The sequence below is a fragment of the Colletotrichum costaricense genome, assembly GCF_030867565.1.
Source record: "Colletotrichum costaricense strain IMI 309622 chromosome Unknown Scaffold_36.1, whole genome shotgun sequence".
Taxonomy (NCBI): domain Eukaryota; kingdom Fungi; phylum Ascomycota; class Sordariomycetes; order Glomerellales; family Glomerellaceae; genus Colletotrichum; species Colletotrichum costaricense.
In genome coordinates, this window is record NW_026848265.1 from 147,796 (window position 1) to 160,311 (window position 12,516).

Here is a 12,516-nt window from a genome sequence, read left to right on the forward strand (position 1 = left end):
TAACTCCGCTGTTAAGGGCTACCCTGGTGCCCAATCTCAAATAGACATGTGGAAATTTGACGAGGCGATACGAATCTGCAGGTAAAGTGCCGTCATGGAGGGTCACATGATTGATGCACCTACTAAAGTCGATGAAGACGTGAGCTGTGTCAAACGGGCGTTTCAAGACGAGGATATGGGATTGTTGGGACAGTTATATGTGGATAAAGTTAGAGCGTCAAGCCTGACGCTCACCGTCATTCGACCCTCTTCCGGTGTCAGTGAACCATTCAGGCATACCTGTTGTATGAGCTGATATCTACAGAGGGAGAGGGCGGCCATTTCGGAAAGATAGAAAACAAACTGATTGCATTAGAGTAAGAGTTTGTCTTTCGATTCATTTTCCATTTTTTTCTATATTCTTTCCTTCCTGGCTCATTCAATCACTATCACGGTTTATTGTGGAAAATTGATACGATTACCTCGTGTGTCAAAGCCGATCTGACAGTGTCTACTTCTAATGTAATACGTCTTGGACGGGGAATTGATATAGCGTTAGATTGCCATTATATAGAACTTGATGCTCCTTGGTGATACATGCATTATTACTCATTTAGACTTGTTGACCACCGTAATTGTGATCTTTAGGCCCAAGCCAGTGTTTCTCCTCGGCCAACTCGTCGAAGTAAAGGACGGCGCCTCCTTAGGCTAGAACCACGATGACAAAGCCTAAACGGTCCCTCAAAGCTTTCATTTGCTCCACTATTGGCGAGGATAGGTGGTTTTGACTGCGTGTTCATGTCGGAAATCGTAGGAGAATGTGAAAGGGGAAGGTATATCATCCAGCACCCTGGACGAAGGCGTCGGGAAAGTCATAAGAACATCCTGATCCCAGACTAAAAAAAAAAAAAAAGCCGATACCAGGGGGTTTCAGTAGCTGAGAAGCGGAAGAGGCCGGCTAGATGTGTGTTGGGCCGTGGAGACATCCTCGCTCACAACAGCTTTACCTTCCTGAAACCACATCATCAATCATGTCCACTGAGAGCCAAAACATTCCACAGGACCCCTGGCTAAAAACGAGGGAGAACAGGCAAAGAAGGGTGAGCAAGCAGCGATAGCCATTAAAGATGGGCATACACTCAATCCGGAGGCCGACGGCACAGTGGTTAATAACAAACCAAGTTTCCACCCTCCCCAGCCTGTGTCGCGGGCACGTGAGCGTTAGAATAATTGCTGTTGTTTAAGATAGCCACACTCCACCTCGTTTGACTTTTAGATTCCACATCCTTGGTTTTCTCGTTTTGCCCTTAGAAATTTCCAGCAGGTCAACTCTCTTCATCCCCACATAAATGATCGACCTCGACTTCTCGGCGCCAACGACTATCGCTAGAGCTTGTGCTCTTCATCTCCAGAAAGTAAAAAGAAGTCGTTTGTTCAACTATGAGCCCTTTGGCTATCTGGCAATTTTAGTCACGCTTAGAAACTTAACGTGTATTCCTTTACCTCGACAGATAGTGGCCATCACCCTCCAGCTCTGCGCATCTTACCCTCTCTATCATTCATGCGCCCCGTCGCTTGCTCCCCTTGCTGGCTCCACGGGTCCATAGCAGACCCAACCGTCACAATTTCTTCTCAACTATGCATCAAGTCTTTGCTGTCTCCTGCCTCGGACTCCGATGACGCACTCACAGCGCTCCCTACTCAGGCCACGCCAAAGGGAAGATGTTACAAACCCTTAACCCGACAGGAGAATACCTCTACAACTCTCGCCGTAGCAAAGCCGGCAAGCAAGCAAGCTCCGGAAATAGCCATACCTCAGGGTTCCATCGTGCCCGACGGCGATGACTCGAAGGCGACCTCGGCGAGAGGCTCAAGTGCTAAAAGACCCTCTAGAGCTATGCAGCCGCCGATGAGATCTAGCATAGCTTGTTTGAGATGCAGGAAATCCAAAACCAAATGCGACAACGACAACACCGGATCACCTTGCGACACATGCATCAAGGCAGGACATAATTGCGAGTTTCCTGATCCAAAGCCTCTTCCGGCGAAACGATCAAAGCCGCCGACTGTGCCAAGGCAGGTAGTGGAAGTCAGGCATGTCCGGAAGCGAGTGAAGAAGCTCGAAGATGCAACGTCCTCTGATGGACGTACTGTTGCTGCACTTGCTCAGGAAGTCCTTTCGGCAACCTATCTTACCGTCGAGTTATGGCATCAACTCTTCGACATTTTTAAGCTGCACTTCGCTACCGAACTCCCGTTTTTGCATCTCCCAACTCTCAAGAGCGTCTATCACAACAAGGAGAGCAAGAAGCCGTCGACCGAATCGAATCTTATCCTGCTGGGCATTTTGACTCTCACTGCAAGATTACATCCCGACTTGATCAAATATGCGGCACATCTCACACATGACAAGATCGCGGACCCCAAATCTCGCAGTACTCTATTCAAGTCGGAGCCGCCAATGGCCTCAGAGTACTTCTCAAACGCTCTGACAAAGGCACTGGGAGAACTAGAATCAGCTCTGACATCAGCTACTGTCGTCCGCGTTCAAGCTTTCCTCATGCTCGGCTTGCACAAATGGAGTCAGCCGAATGGCGGCTTGGCTGCATGGATGTATGTTGGCGTTGCCATACAGATGGCTCAAGGCTTGAGATTGGGGTTTGGAGACAAGCCTTTGGGCGGCAAGAGAACTCTGCCCTTGTCCCCTCGGTCAAGTAAATCTGCCCAACCACCCTCCGACCTTTGGAAAGATCAGGAGGTCAGGCGTCGTACCATGTTCAGTTGCTTGATACTGGATCGTCTCCTATCCTGCGGATCAGATCGGGTTTCTATGGTTCGGTCCGACGATCTTCAAATCCAGCTGCCATGCACTGAACACGCCTTCGACCTTGGCCGTGTCGTCTACACCGGATTTTTGCGGCAGGTGGGACATGGTATGGAGTCACCAATCGATGATAGCGTGTTGAGTCGACTCGTGCAACTAGTAGATTTCTGAGGCGATATTACAAAGTACAGTTTCGCGGGCGGCCGCCATACGGAATCCCTTCCGCCGTGGGACCAAGCGTCGACTTTCTATCAACTGATCAAAAAGGTAGACGCCTTTTACGCACACCTTCCGGAAGAGTTCACCTGGTCCAGCTCGAACTTTTGGAAACACGAGAGTAGCATATATGTATCGCTTCACATGCTGGGTGCCCTATGTAAAATCATGCTGCATCGCGAATACATCCCGTTCATCGCCATCAAATGTTCTGAGCCGGTCGGCCCCCTGGATGCGCCTGTATTTGACCGCGAAACTGTTCCCGACCACTTTTGGGAACGAAGCGCAGAGCAGGGTTTCAAAGCTGGAAGGGAAATCATCGACCTCATCTCGACATGCAGAGACAAACTTCCACATTTGTCACTGGTCATATTCGCGATTTGGCAAGCAGCGTTTGTGGGAATACATGCACGGCACTAGCCTCACATGGACACCCAAAATCACATGGCTGGCAAACAGGAGATCGAAGAACGGAATTCGGGAACCATGTCTGAGAACACGCAGACGGGGAACACCAGCATTGCTTTCCAAGCATTGACCAAGGCTGCACCTTACCAAAGCATGGCCTCTAACTACGTCACGTATCTCAAATACATTGATCAGTATCTCACCAAGGTCTACTCCGATTATACAATCGAGGTTCGAGGAAGAGCGGAGTCGGTTCTCTGACAATTCGACTGGGTGGAGGTGGCAACGGACTGAGAGAGTGGAGGTTGAAGGCCAATGGAATTCGGAAGCCATGAGAACATGCAGATGGGAAACACCAGCATCGCTTTCCAGGCATTGACCAAAGTTGCGCCTTACCAAAACATGGCCTCCGATTGCGCCACGCAACATAGATGAGTATCATCTCACCAGGGTCTCGTCGGAGCACACGTCGAAGGAGTCCCTGTCAGGCGTCATCGTTTACCGTCATCAACGCCGCCCTATCCCCCCCAGCAGGAGGCATTTCTCACCAGCCACCATCACAAAACTTCCCGCCAACGCCGGGGTTCCCGCCAGGCAAGGTCGCCATGTTTGATCTCATTGCCGAGACTGTCGATTTTGAATCCCATGTGCACCAGAACCAGGGTCAACGACTTGGCATCATGTTTGGGGACTTACAGAAGTTTGCCGCGGGAGGTATGTTTTACGCGCCCGACACTGGGGAGGAACGAGTGAACGAGGCGATGCCATACAACTGTTGCAAGTCGAGCATCAGTCAGACACCAGCGACGTTTTGCGCCTAGACAAGGGCTCGGTGGGGATATATCGCCTGGGGAACGTCTGATTGTAGTGATTGAATCAGTGATCGTAATATAAGACGCGATGAAGGCCCAATAAAGTCTTCCACGGCTTTACGTCGACGAAGATTTGTTTTGAATAATTAGAAGCAATATTGACGGAAATACCATTCAGCTAGGAGATGACTAAGCTACCTGAACACAGCACTTTTATCAACATGTATTTCAATATAAAGATTCAATGAAGGTACATGAATGTGCTAATGAACCGACAAAGGGGAAGATGGCCGTTCTTTCCAAAAACCAAGTCAAAACATCGTATCTCTGAACCCGCTCAGGAGTACTGGTACTAAGCCTGCGGCGGCGTTGCATTGTTCCAAGGATGGCCAACATCGAGCTCAAACTTGGGTAGCCTTCTCTGTTCTCTGAAGTATGCAACCACCGCGTCACCATTGGCCGTAGAGATGGCACATATTTGGCCGTCTACATCCACGCGCACAGTCTTGACGACCAAACTCAATAGCTCGTCGGGCCTGAAATTTGGCACGGATACGTTCTCAAACTTGCATCACCGTATCCGGACATGTGTGAGTGCTGCACCTTGTAGCATCGCGTAGCTCGGCTTGAACTTGTCGGTCAAGTGGATCAGGTGTTCTGTCGGGGATTCGGCGCGGAAATGGTCGCATAGCAAGTGAAAAACTGGAGGGCGGCTGCTTTGTAGGAGCTGCGAGCGTGTGGCCATATCCGCCGCTCGCAGGACCTACCCATCCTAGGCGCGCGGCTACAGCCTGCGACACGAGGCTTTGGCGCCGTTGGGTGGAAACAACAGCGATGGGATTCTCCTTCTTTAAGATTCTCGTCCGAGGACTTCTGCGGAGAGATGAAGATTCACCATGTCAGTGCTTCGGGTTGGATACAGGGTTGAAGGTCGAGCCGGACAGGACCAGCACATCGGCGGCATCGGTAGTCGAAGCCTCGGCATTGCTGGAGCCGTTTTCATCGTGATCGCCAAATGCGGGCCTCATTGTTGAGAGAAAGGCAGAGCCATTGGATTGAGTGAACTGGTCAGACTCCAGGGCACAACATGTATGGAGGTTCATAGTGACCTTCTGGAGGTCTCTTCCCTTAGCCAAGACTTCCACGTGACTCTTTCCTCCGTGGGCTTTGACAGTGATGCCATGCCCATTAGCTTGCAGCACCTTGTCCCGCAGCAGAGGTGTTTTCTTTTTGATCGGTGGTTGCCTTGAAGACCGCGTTAGTAAAGTGAGCAGCGTCGCTTGCGGGTACGGAGGACTGACACATTGTTTGCTCTTGCAAATTCGGACCAAATCGACGGGTAGCCGTGCTCGTGGAGACCTTCTACTCAACTGCTAAAACTGTCCAAGATAGCGTGGGTACAACTGACGATGGCACTGCAGGACAGCATGCAGAACGGTGATTGAGAAAGGAATTTACACAAGCGGTGGCGTCGAATGTCCGGTAACCAAAGTCGATGGGTGGGTCAGCCGTGGCACTGAGCCCGCCAAGGCGGTGTGCTGCTGCTGCCCGGTGAAGGCGAAATTATGGAATTGTTGACTTCACGATAGATCCGATGGCCAGCGTTTGATTAGCACCACTTCTGGTTGTTCTCAGGCCGCCCGGCAAGGTTACATTTCATCTGGGGGAAGTTCGTTTGAAAGACGCGCAGAAGCATTCGCTACCCCCCAACCCCCCCTTCCGGTTCGGATGGGTCTGGACTGCACTCTCTAGCCTGTCTCGCTCTGCAAGTGTGTCCCTTGGAAACGCCCACCACACTCTACGTGAGTATGCCAACATCTGCAGTGTGATGCCATGGCGGCTAGACCGGGACCAATCGATAGCTGGGGCAGGAGTGCCAGTATGGTGGAGCCAGCCTTGGATGATCTGCATTGGCCGGAGTTCGAGAGATGACACGGAGGGTATCTACCCATGTCTGATCTGCTGTGCGGCTACGATGAGCCTTAAACCTGTCGCCTTTCCAAAATTTCCAAAGAAAGACCGCATATGGCTGCAGGCTTTGGCTCGCTGGTGCGGCCGAGGGTACATCTCTTCGCTAGCACTGCAACATAGCGTAAGGGCTCCGCTGCCTCACACCCCAGACTCGCCCCTAGTCTGTTGCATCCGACCTTTCTACCTCGCTCAAGTGCCCATGGCCGTGATTCCTGCCATGTATCCTTTTGTACCGCAGTAGATGCGGGTGTTCTTCTCTTCGGCACCGCTCTACGCTCACACCCACCCCTCTCCATCTGATGAGCTATCCCTGCCAACTATGTCGGAACCGCGCCAGCGCAGGCCACGTCCTAGACTGGGTGGGCTGCAGACGAGCCGCGTCGGGCTTGTCGCGTCGTGCCAAGGTCTGCAGGGTGCCATTTCGAGCCTCGCCCTTTACCGACGGACGACGAGAGCAAGACCACCACTGTATAGGTAAGAAATGAGCGGCGTCTCTTCCAAGTTATTTTCCATGCTGTTCCCAGCTTACTTGGTCCAATCGCGGGGCACCCGACGTACACATCCATGTCCGGGATGTGGAGCGTCTCCTGGTAAAAGAGACCTTAGACCAGAATTTGCGCGGAAGGTTCATCCCAGTGCAGAATAGAGATCCAGAATGGCATCCAGCCGTCTAACAACCGCTGCAAGTACCAAGTGCACATGCGTGAACGCTTTGCACGGGTGTTGTCAGCCGCTCACTGAAACGAGCTCCTGAACGCGATGGGTGCGGCGGTGTTCACGGTCACTGCATTGATGTAGGAAGGATTGTCGCTCCACCGAGACTTGTACCATCCAACAATGTCTCTCCTTCACGAAATTCTCGATGGTCCGCCTTCCGTTGGTACTGTGTACAGTATAACAGGCTTTGCTGCATTAGGCATTCCAACGGCGCTGTTCTTTGACAGGACCTGCTGCTCGTCTCGTCTCCTTTAGCACTTCCAAAGCCGCTCCTTGATCCAGCTAACCGCGCGGCTCACCGCGCCCCTAACTCAAGGGTGATGACAGCAAGGTTGCTGCAGAATCTCGTACCAGGGCGAGTTGCCTTTGGAACCAACAAAGAACAAGCACTGGCACATTCTCTGCAATTTCCACCCTTTCCTCCCCCCCCCCCCCACAATTCTTGCTGCTATAACTAATTCACGTTGCCCAACTGGAAGGTCCGTGAACTTGACAGTGCCACGACTTACAACACGCATTTCCACACGAACAAATGGCAAATTGGCATTGTCCTAGTTGTCTTGCGCCATGCGCCGATCCAGGAACTCTTGTAGAGCACATTGAATCATCCCATCTCGTGGAACAGACTTTCACAGCCTCGAGACTATCGAACAAGAGGAAACGCCAACCATCAATTTCATATGATAGAGATCTCACCAATCAGGGGCCGAGGGGTGAGTTGGATTACATCTGCCCATATCCAAATTGCGGACATAGGAAAAAGTACTCGTCTAAAGCCAACCTGCTGCGTCATTTCTTCACCCGTGAGTTTATTCGACCTGATGTTTGACGATGGCTAATGTACGTGACAAATAGATTTTCCAGATCATGAGGTAGTAGACCTTCGATGTCCGTTCTGCCTCAAATCGAAGGGAGACCTAGGAGCACTTTCTGCACATTGGGAAAAATTCTGCAAAACGAAATACAGTACACGTCACCCAGTCAGTACAGACAAACGAGATCGACTCAACGTCTTCGAGAAGATGAAGGCAGAGTGTAGAGAGCATTTGACGGCAGCGTTAAATGAAAGACACCACGGCCAGCGCAAAAAGACTCATCACCAACAGATGACTTCACTGGAAAGTTTCGATGTGGGTAGCTTCATTCACATATCGGGAGTTTCCATCGACAACGCAGGGCAGGCGGGCCTTACTGCGAGTCCCCAGTCTGACAACAACCAGGGTGTGTTTTCAAATCTGCCAAAACATGAAGTTACATATACCTCACAGTCAACCTCTGACCAGCCTTTGACAATTGGTCGAAATGTGCGAAGCATCCACGACCCATGGACATGCAGCGATGGATGGTGCAGTTTGAATGACTTTGATCACGAGATTAATTTCGAAGGCGAGATGAGCACGAACGCAGATTCTGGATACGGGTCATGGCTACTCGACTACTCGATGCCGCTCTCGCAGCCATCCTAAACAGCTACTATGTAGTTTCCTGCAGCCATCGGTGCTTTACAACTTTTTCAATCGGTACTCTGCTCGTTGGATTCAGATCTGTCATTCCAGATAGCATGTCCTGTGCCTCGTGGCCAAGCTCCGCAGTCCAATGCACAGACCTTAAGCCAGGTTGTTGCTTCACCTCGTTCTCGGCTATCGCTGAAGCTCCCGCCAGGGCGTGACGCCAGTGTTCATCGCTAATCTGCTCGAACAACTCTTTGGGAGCTGGTCCGAAGAAGGAAAAGTGTCGCGTTAGTATCTCCTGCTCTGCAGTGTGGCCACTCTTTGTGACTTCTCGGTAGTCCTTAATGAGTAATAAATCACCAGCCCCAAGGACGTATAAACACTGTACAAACCTTAGCAAGAACCACTCTGAAGCCTTGGCTGCAGCTTACTCACCACTAGTCCAAATGAGAAAACGTCTGATGCCTTGCTCGATATGCCCGTCTGTCCTTCTGGACTCCGCCACATTGCGTTGCCTATTGCATGAGGTGTCTGACGTTGCAGTTCGCCTTGCAATTTATAAGCAATATCAAAATCGCCAAGGGCCACATCAATAACGGATTTGACCCCCTGAGCGTTGCAAGTCCAGTTGACTAGTACATTATCAGGCTTCACATCTGTTAAAACCGTTAATTCAACGCGTCACGTCTTGGCATCGAGGTTGTAAAGCCCATACCGCAGTGAATCCAACCTTTTGTATGAAGCTCCTGTATTGCTTCTCCTGTGCCTCGTAAAATCTTCTTGCGCTCCGTTATGGGCAAGCTATCCTCGCTGTCGTCATCCTGAATCAATGAAAGTAGGGTGCTTCGATAATACGGATAGATAAGGACACCTTCTTCCAGGTTGCAGTCAATATGCATTCGAAGCCGACGGGAGCTTGCAAACTCGGCAGCAAGACGGAGAGACAGATCGTAGAAAGTCCTGGGTACACGTTTGACGATGAAAGACTCGTGTTGGGACCTATGTAAACTGCATCAGTGGGACTTTTGAATCATGACACAAAGGCATCAATTCACGACGTACTCGGCTTTGAAGATGATTGGAATTTGGTCGTGACCACCGTACGATAGCACCTGTCTCATAACGTACGAGCGACCAGAACCCCCGATTACAGTGGACATCATCCTGATGTTTTGACCGTTGGCGAAACGATTGAAGCGTGCGCAGCCGCTGAATTGCTGAAGAAACATTGAGGTACAGTTTGAGTTGAATGACAGGAAGAAGGCGGTGTAATCTTGGTAAAGCCGTATTTCAAATGACACTTTCTTATATCAGCTGGGTTTCGGATATATATTAACCCGTCCGTAGTGGTCGATCGCTTCACCCTCCCTGGATTAATGGGGCCCAAACACGGCCTTTCGCATCGGCCAGCCCCTGTTCGTTGGCTGTCGTGCCCGCCAATCATGATCATCATTTCTCTTCACCACTTCTCTTCACCACTTCTCTTCACCACTTCTCTTCACCACTTCTCTTCACCACTTCTCTTCACCACTTCTCTTCACCACTTCTCTTCACCACTTCTCTTCACCACCTCTCTTCACTCGCATTCTTACCCGCATTCTTGATGCAGCTCACGTATTTAATGGCAGTGTTTTCCACTCACAAATACGACTATTTGGAACCATTCAGTCTCTTTTCATCATTCAGCTTTCAATTATTTCCAGTTTTCAAGATGGTCAACAAGGTTATCAGTAGTTCAACAATCAAAACCGTTATAAATGGCGGTCGATCCATCACTGTCAAGTACGCAACCCGAACTGACACCTGGACACGATACAGCCTTGCAGCGGACGTGCAAGAGAAGTTCAGTAAAGCGATGGAAACGGCAAACGTGCCTGCTGGTGCCACAACTGCTATCATGACGTGAGTCTTGGTCTTGTTTTTTCTTTCTTTCTTTTTTTGCATGTGCACGTCAGATATTGATATAAACTGTAGCGAAACCGAGCATCCCAGCCAGAAGGATTCCTATCCTCATTACACCACAGTGTTTCAGAATGAAAAAGGAGAGCATATCACGACTAAACATGTGTACCCTTGATCAAGGATGGTGCAGCCTCGTGGGGGAATAACTTGGATGAGAATGCGAATCATTGGGGAAAGGGGGAAAGTTCCACGTGCACGGCTGTATCGGTACTCAGCGTTTCTCTTAAGCTTGCCCTGCGGTTTTGTGTGTATTCAGTTCATTTGCTTTCCCGCTCCATTCAGGATTATTGAGGTGACATTCCAGTATTTCCTTGTCCCTGCGAGGCTCAAAGAGGTGGAGGTTCGTCCTGCACCCGATATGAATGGCGATGGGGATTATTGTATTTTCTATAGACCAGACAGCTTTCTCGGGTATTATTCTGCGATGGCAGTGCGATATTGCATAGTAATTTTTGTCAGGAAGTTGTTTGCCTGTCCTGGTTCAGTGTTCCTGCGACTCTTGAGAATTAATGCCTCCAGCGTCCAATATGGCATTCAGGTTCCTAATTAGGTTACTGAAATCATTGTTGCTCACGGGATGTGTACGAGTGTTTGCTTGTCTAGACAACAACCCGACCTCCAAGCTAGTTGTACTATCTACGGAACTACTCTCAAGAAAAAGTAGATTTTGCTTGGAATGATTCTTTACGAGCGGACCAGGTGATACAGCAACAAACGGAAGACTCTCGAAGACAGCTCATGGCAGAAGAAAAGGGATTGCGAGAAAGTGCATTCATAAAGAGCAACCAACGCGACGTTGTAGTAACACTGGTTCTGTGTAGACGGTTCAAGTCTGAGTGATCCTTGGACCAGTCGACAAACTACGGCTGTTTTGTAGACGTCTTACTTGAAAATATTTCCCAAATCTCAGCCCTCTGTTTCAAGCATGTACTTCTTGCATCGACGATGAGCCCAGATCCTGAATACCCTTAGTGAAGGAGCAAGTGTTCTTGATGGAGTGCAATCGATGTTGCTTGCTTGAACCTTGCTTGAGAATAAACACAATAATGCTTCCTTTTAACCTTTCACTCAGTTTCTGGCTCATTCATGCGATCACTGAGCATTTGTGCTGTACTACAACAAGCTGACGGTGGGTGTCCGGCGTATAGCAGCGACATGCCACTCCGGTTTCCTACGCATTATGTCGTCGCCTGGACCACCTTGAACAGATTGGACATCTCGCCTTGTCTATGGTATTGATCATATGTTGCTTCCTCTTGGCAACGTACTTCATCTTTTTGGACTTGACCCACACAGGCCGGGCCCATAGTCGTTCTGACTGTGTACATGCGACCACGATCAGAAGTGCGAGAGTGACTGGTGTGAAAGTTAGTTATGGATGCTTTGGAGTAGCTCTTGATTACACGCTGCCCCTCGCACTGTCGTACACCATCCCGACCCCACATTTTGGTTTGCAAACCAACCGCTACAGCCACTACCAGAGGTTTGCGGAGGCCCTTCACAGCAACTTTCGGCTCTTCAAACATTGAGAATGTTTGCGAGAGAGGAAGTGACTTATGATCAAAACTGTAGAAAACCGCAAGATCCTGTACCACCATGAGCCTTCCTGTCGGGGTGATTGGTGCTTGAGAAGCTCATCTGGCCAAGCCTGGTGAAGATGTGGATGTCGATGGACGTGAACGTTTATTCTTTCTGGCTTGAAGCCGTGTACGGGAGCGCTGCTGCGGTGCCGTCCCGCAGAGGCCCTACGAAAGTCTTGGCAGACCTGTCGGCCCAGGTCCCCACAAGAAGGCTGTACTGCAAGAAAGCAACAACGACCGCCGGCGTATCAGCCAGAAATGGGGTTGGCATCTGGAAGAAACGGGCGAAGGACAAGGTGCGAAAGTCTGGCACTTGCGCTCAGGGCAATTCGCTTCAATTGGGCGAATTCGCCGGTGTGTTTCCGGCTGTCGGCGACTACTCTGAGTGGGGTACTGACCAGTGTGGACCATTGTCAGGACGTTACTGTATGTACAGTACGTCTGTGCAGAAGTTTGTCTTGGGCAAACCTCTGAATCCCCCGCCGTTATGCTTCCTCTCTCGAGTGAAGACAGTACGGCTGCCATCGAAATCAGTTTCTGGCTTTTAACCTCCAATTTGAGCTTTGAAAAAACAACTGCATTGTGAACGGCGAGCG

At 50.2% G+C, this 12,516-nt stretch overlaps 4 protein-coding genes across 4 annotated transcripts; 1 reads left to right on the plus strand and 3 right to left on the minus strand.

The window, feature by feature from the left end:
- Positions 1 to 1,540: 1,540 nt before the first annotated feature.
- On the plus strand, positions 1,541 to 4,248 carry CCOS01_16978 (fungal specific transcription factor; the record flags this gene model as incomplete). Its single annotated transcript, XM_060465112.1, has 4 exons — positions 1,541 to 2,592; positions 2,995 to 3,277; positions 3,479 to 3,658; positions 3,859 to 4,248. The coding sequence occupies 4 exons, from the start codon at positions 1,541 to 1,543 to the stop codon at positions 4,246 to 4,248; spliced, it is 1,905 nt and encodes a 634-aa protein (XP_060304379.1).
- An 890-nt stretch (positions 4,249 to 5,138) lies between these two features.
- CCOS01_16979 (uncharacterized protein) lies at positions 5,139 to 6,150 on the minus strand (the record flags this gene model as incomplete). Its single annotated transcript, XM_060465113.1, has 2 exons — positions 5,139 to 5,484; positions 6,032 to 6,150. 2 exons carry the CDS (start codon positions 6,148 to 6,150, stop codon positions 5,139 to 5,141), a joined length of 465 nt encoding a protein of 154 aa, XP_060304380.1.
- Positions 6,151 to 8,440: 2,290 nt separating this feature from the next.
- CCOS01_16980 (uncharacterized protein) lies at positions 8,441 to 9,607 on the minus strand (the record flags this gene model as incomplete). The annotated part of the gene is made up of 4 exons (XM_060465114.1): positions 8,441 to 8,471; positions 8,534 to 8,639; positions 9,094 to 9,377; positions 9,441 to 9,607. The coding sequence occupies 4 exons, from the start codon at positions 9,605 to 9,607 to the stop codon at positions 8,441 to 8,443; spliced, it is 588 nt and encodes a 195-aa protein (XP_060304381.1).
- Positions 9,608 to 11,518: 1,911 nt separating this feature from the next.
- CCOS01_16981 (uncharacterized protein) lies at positions 11,519 to 11,866 on the minus strand (the record flags this gene model as incomplete). The annotated part of the gene is made up of 1 exon (XM_060465115.1): positions 11,519 to 11,866. The coding sequence occupies one exon, from the start codon at positions 11,864 to 11,866 to the stop codon at positions 11,519 to 11,521; it is 348 nt and encodes a 115-aa protein (XP_060304382.1).
- Positions 11,867 to 12,516: the final 650 nt, after the last annotated feature.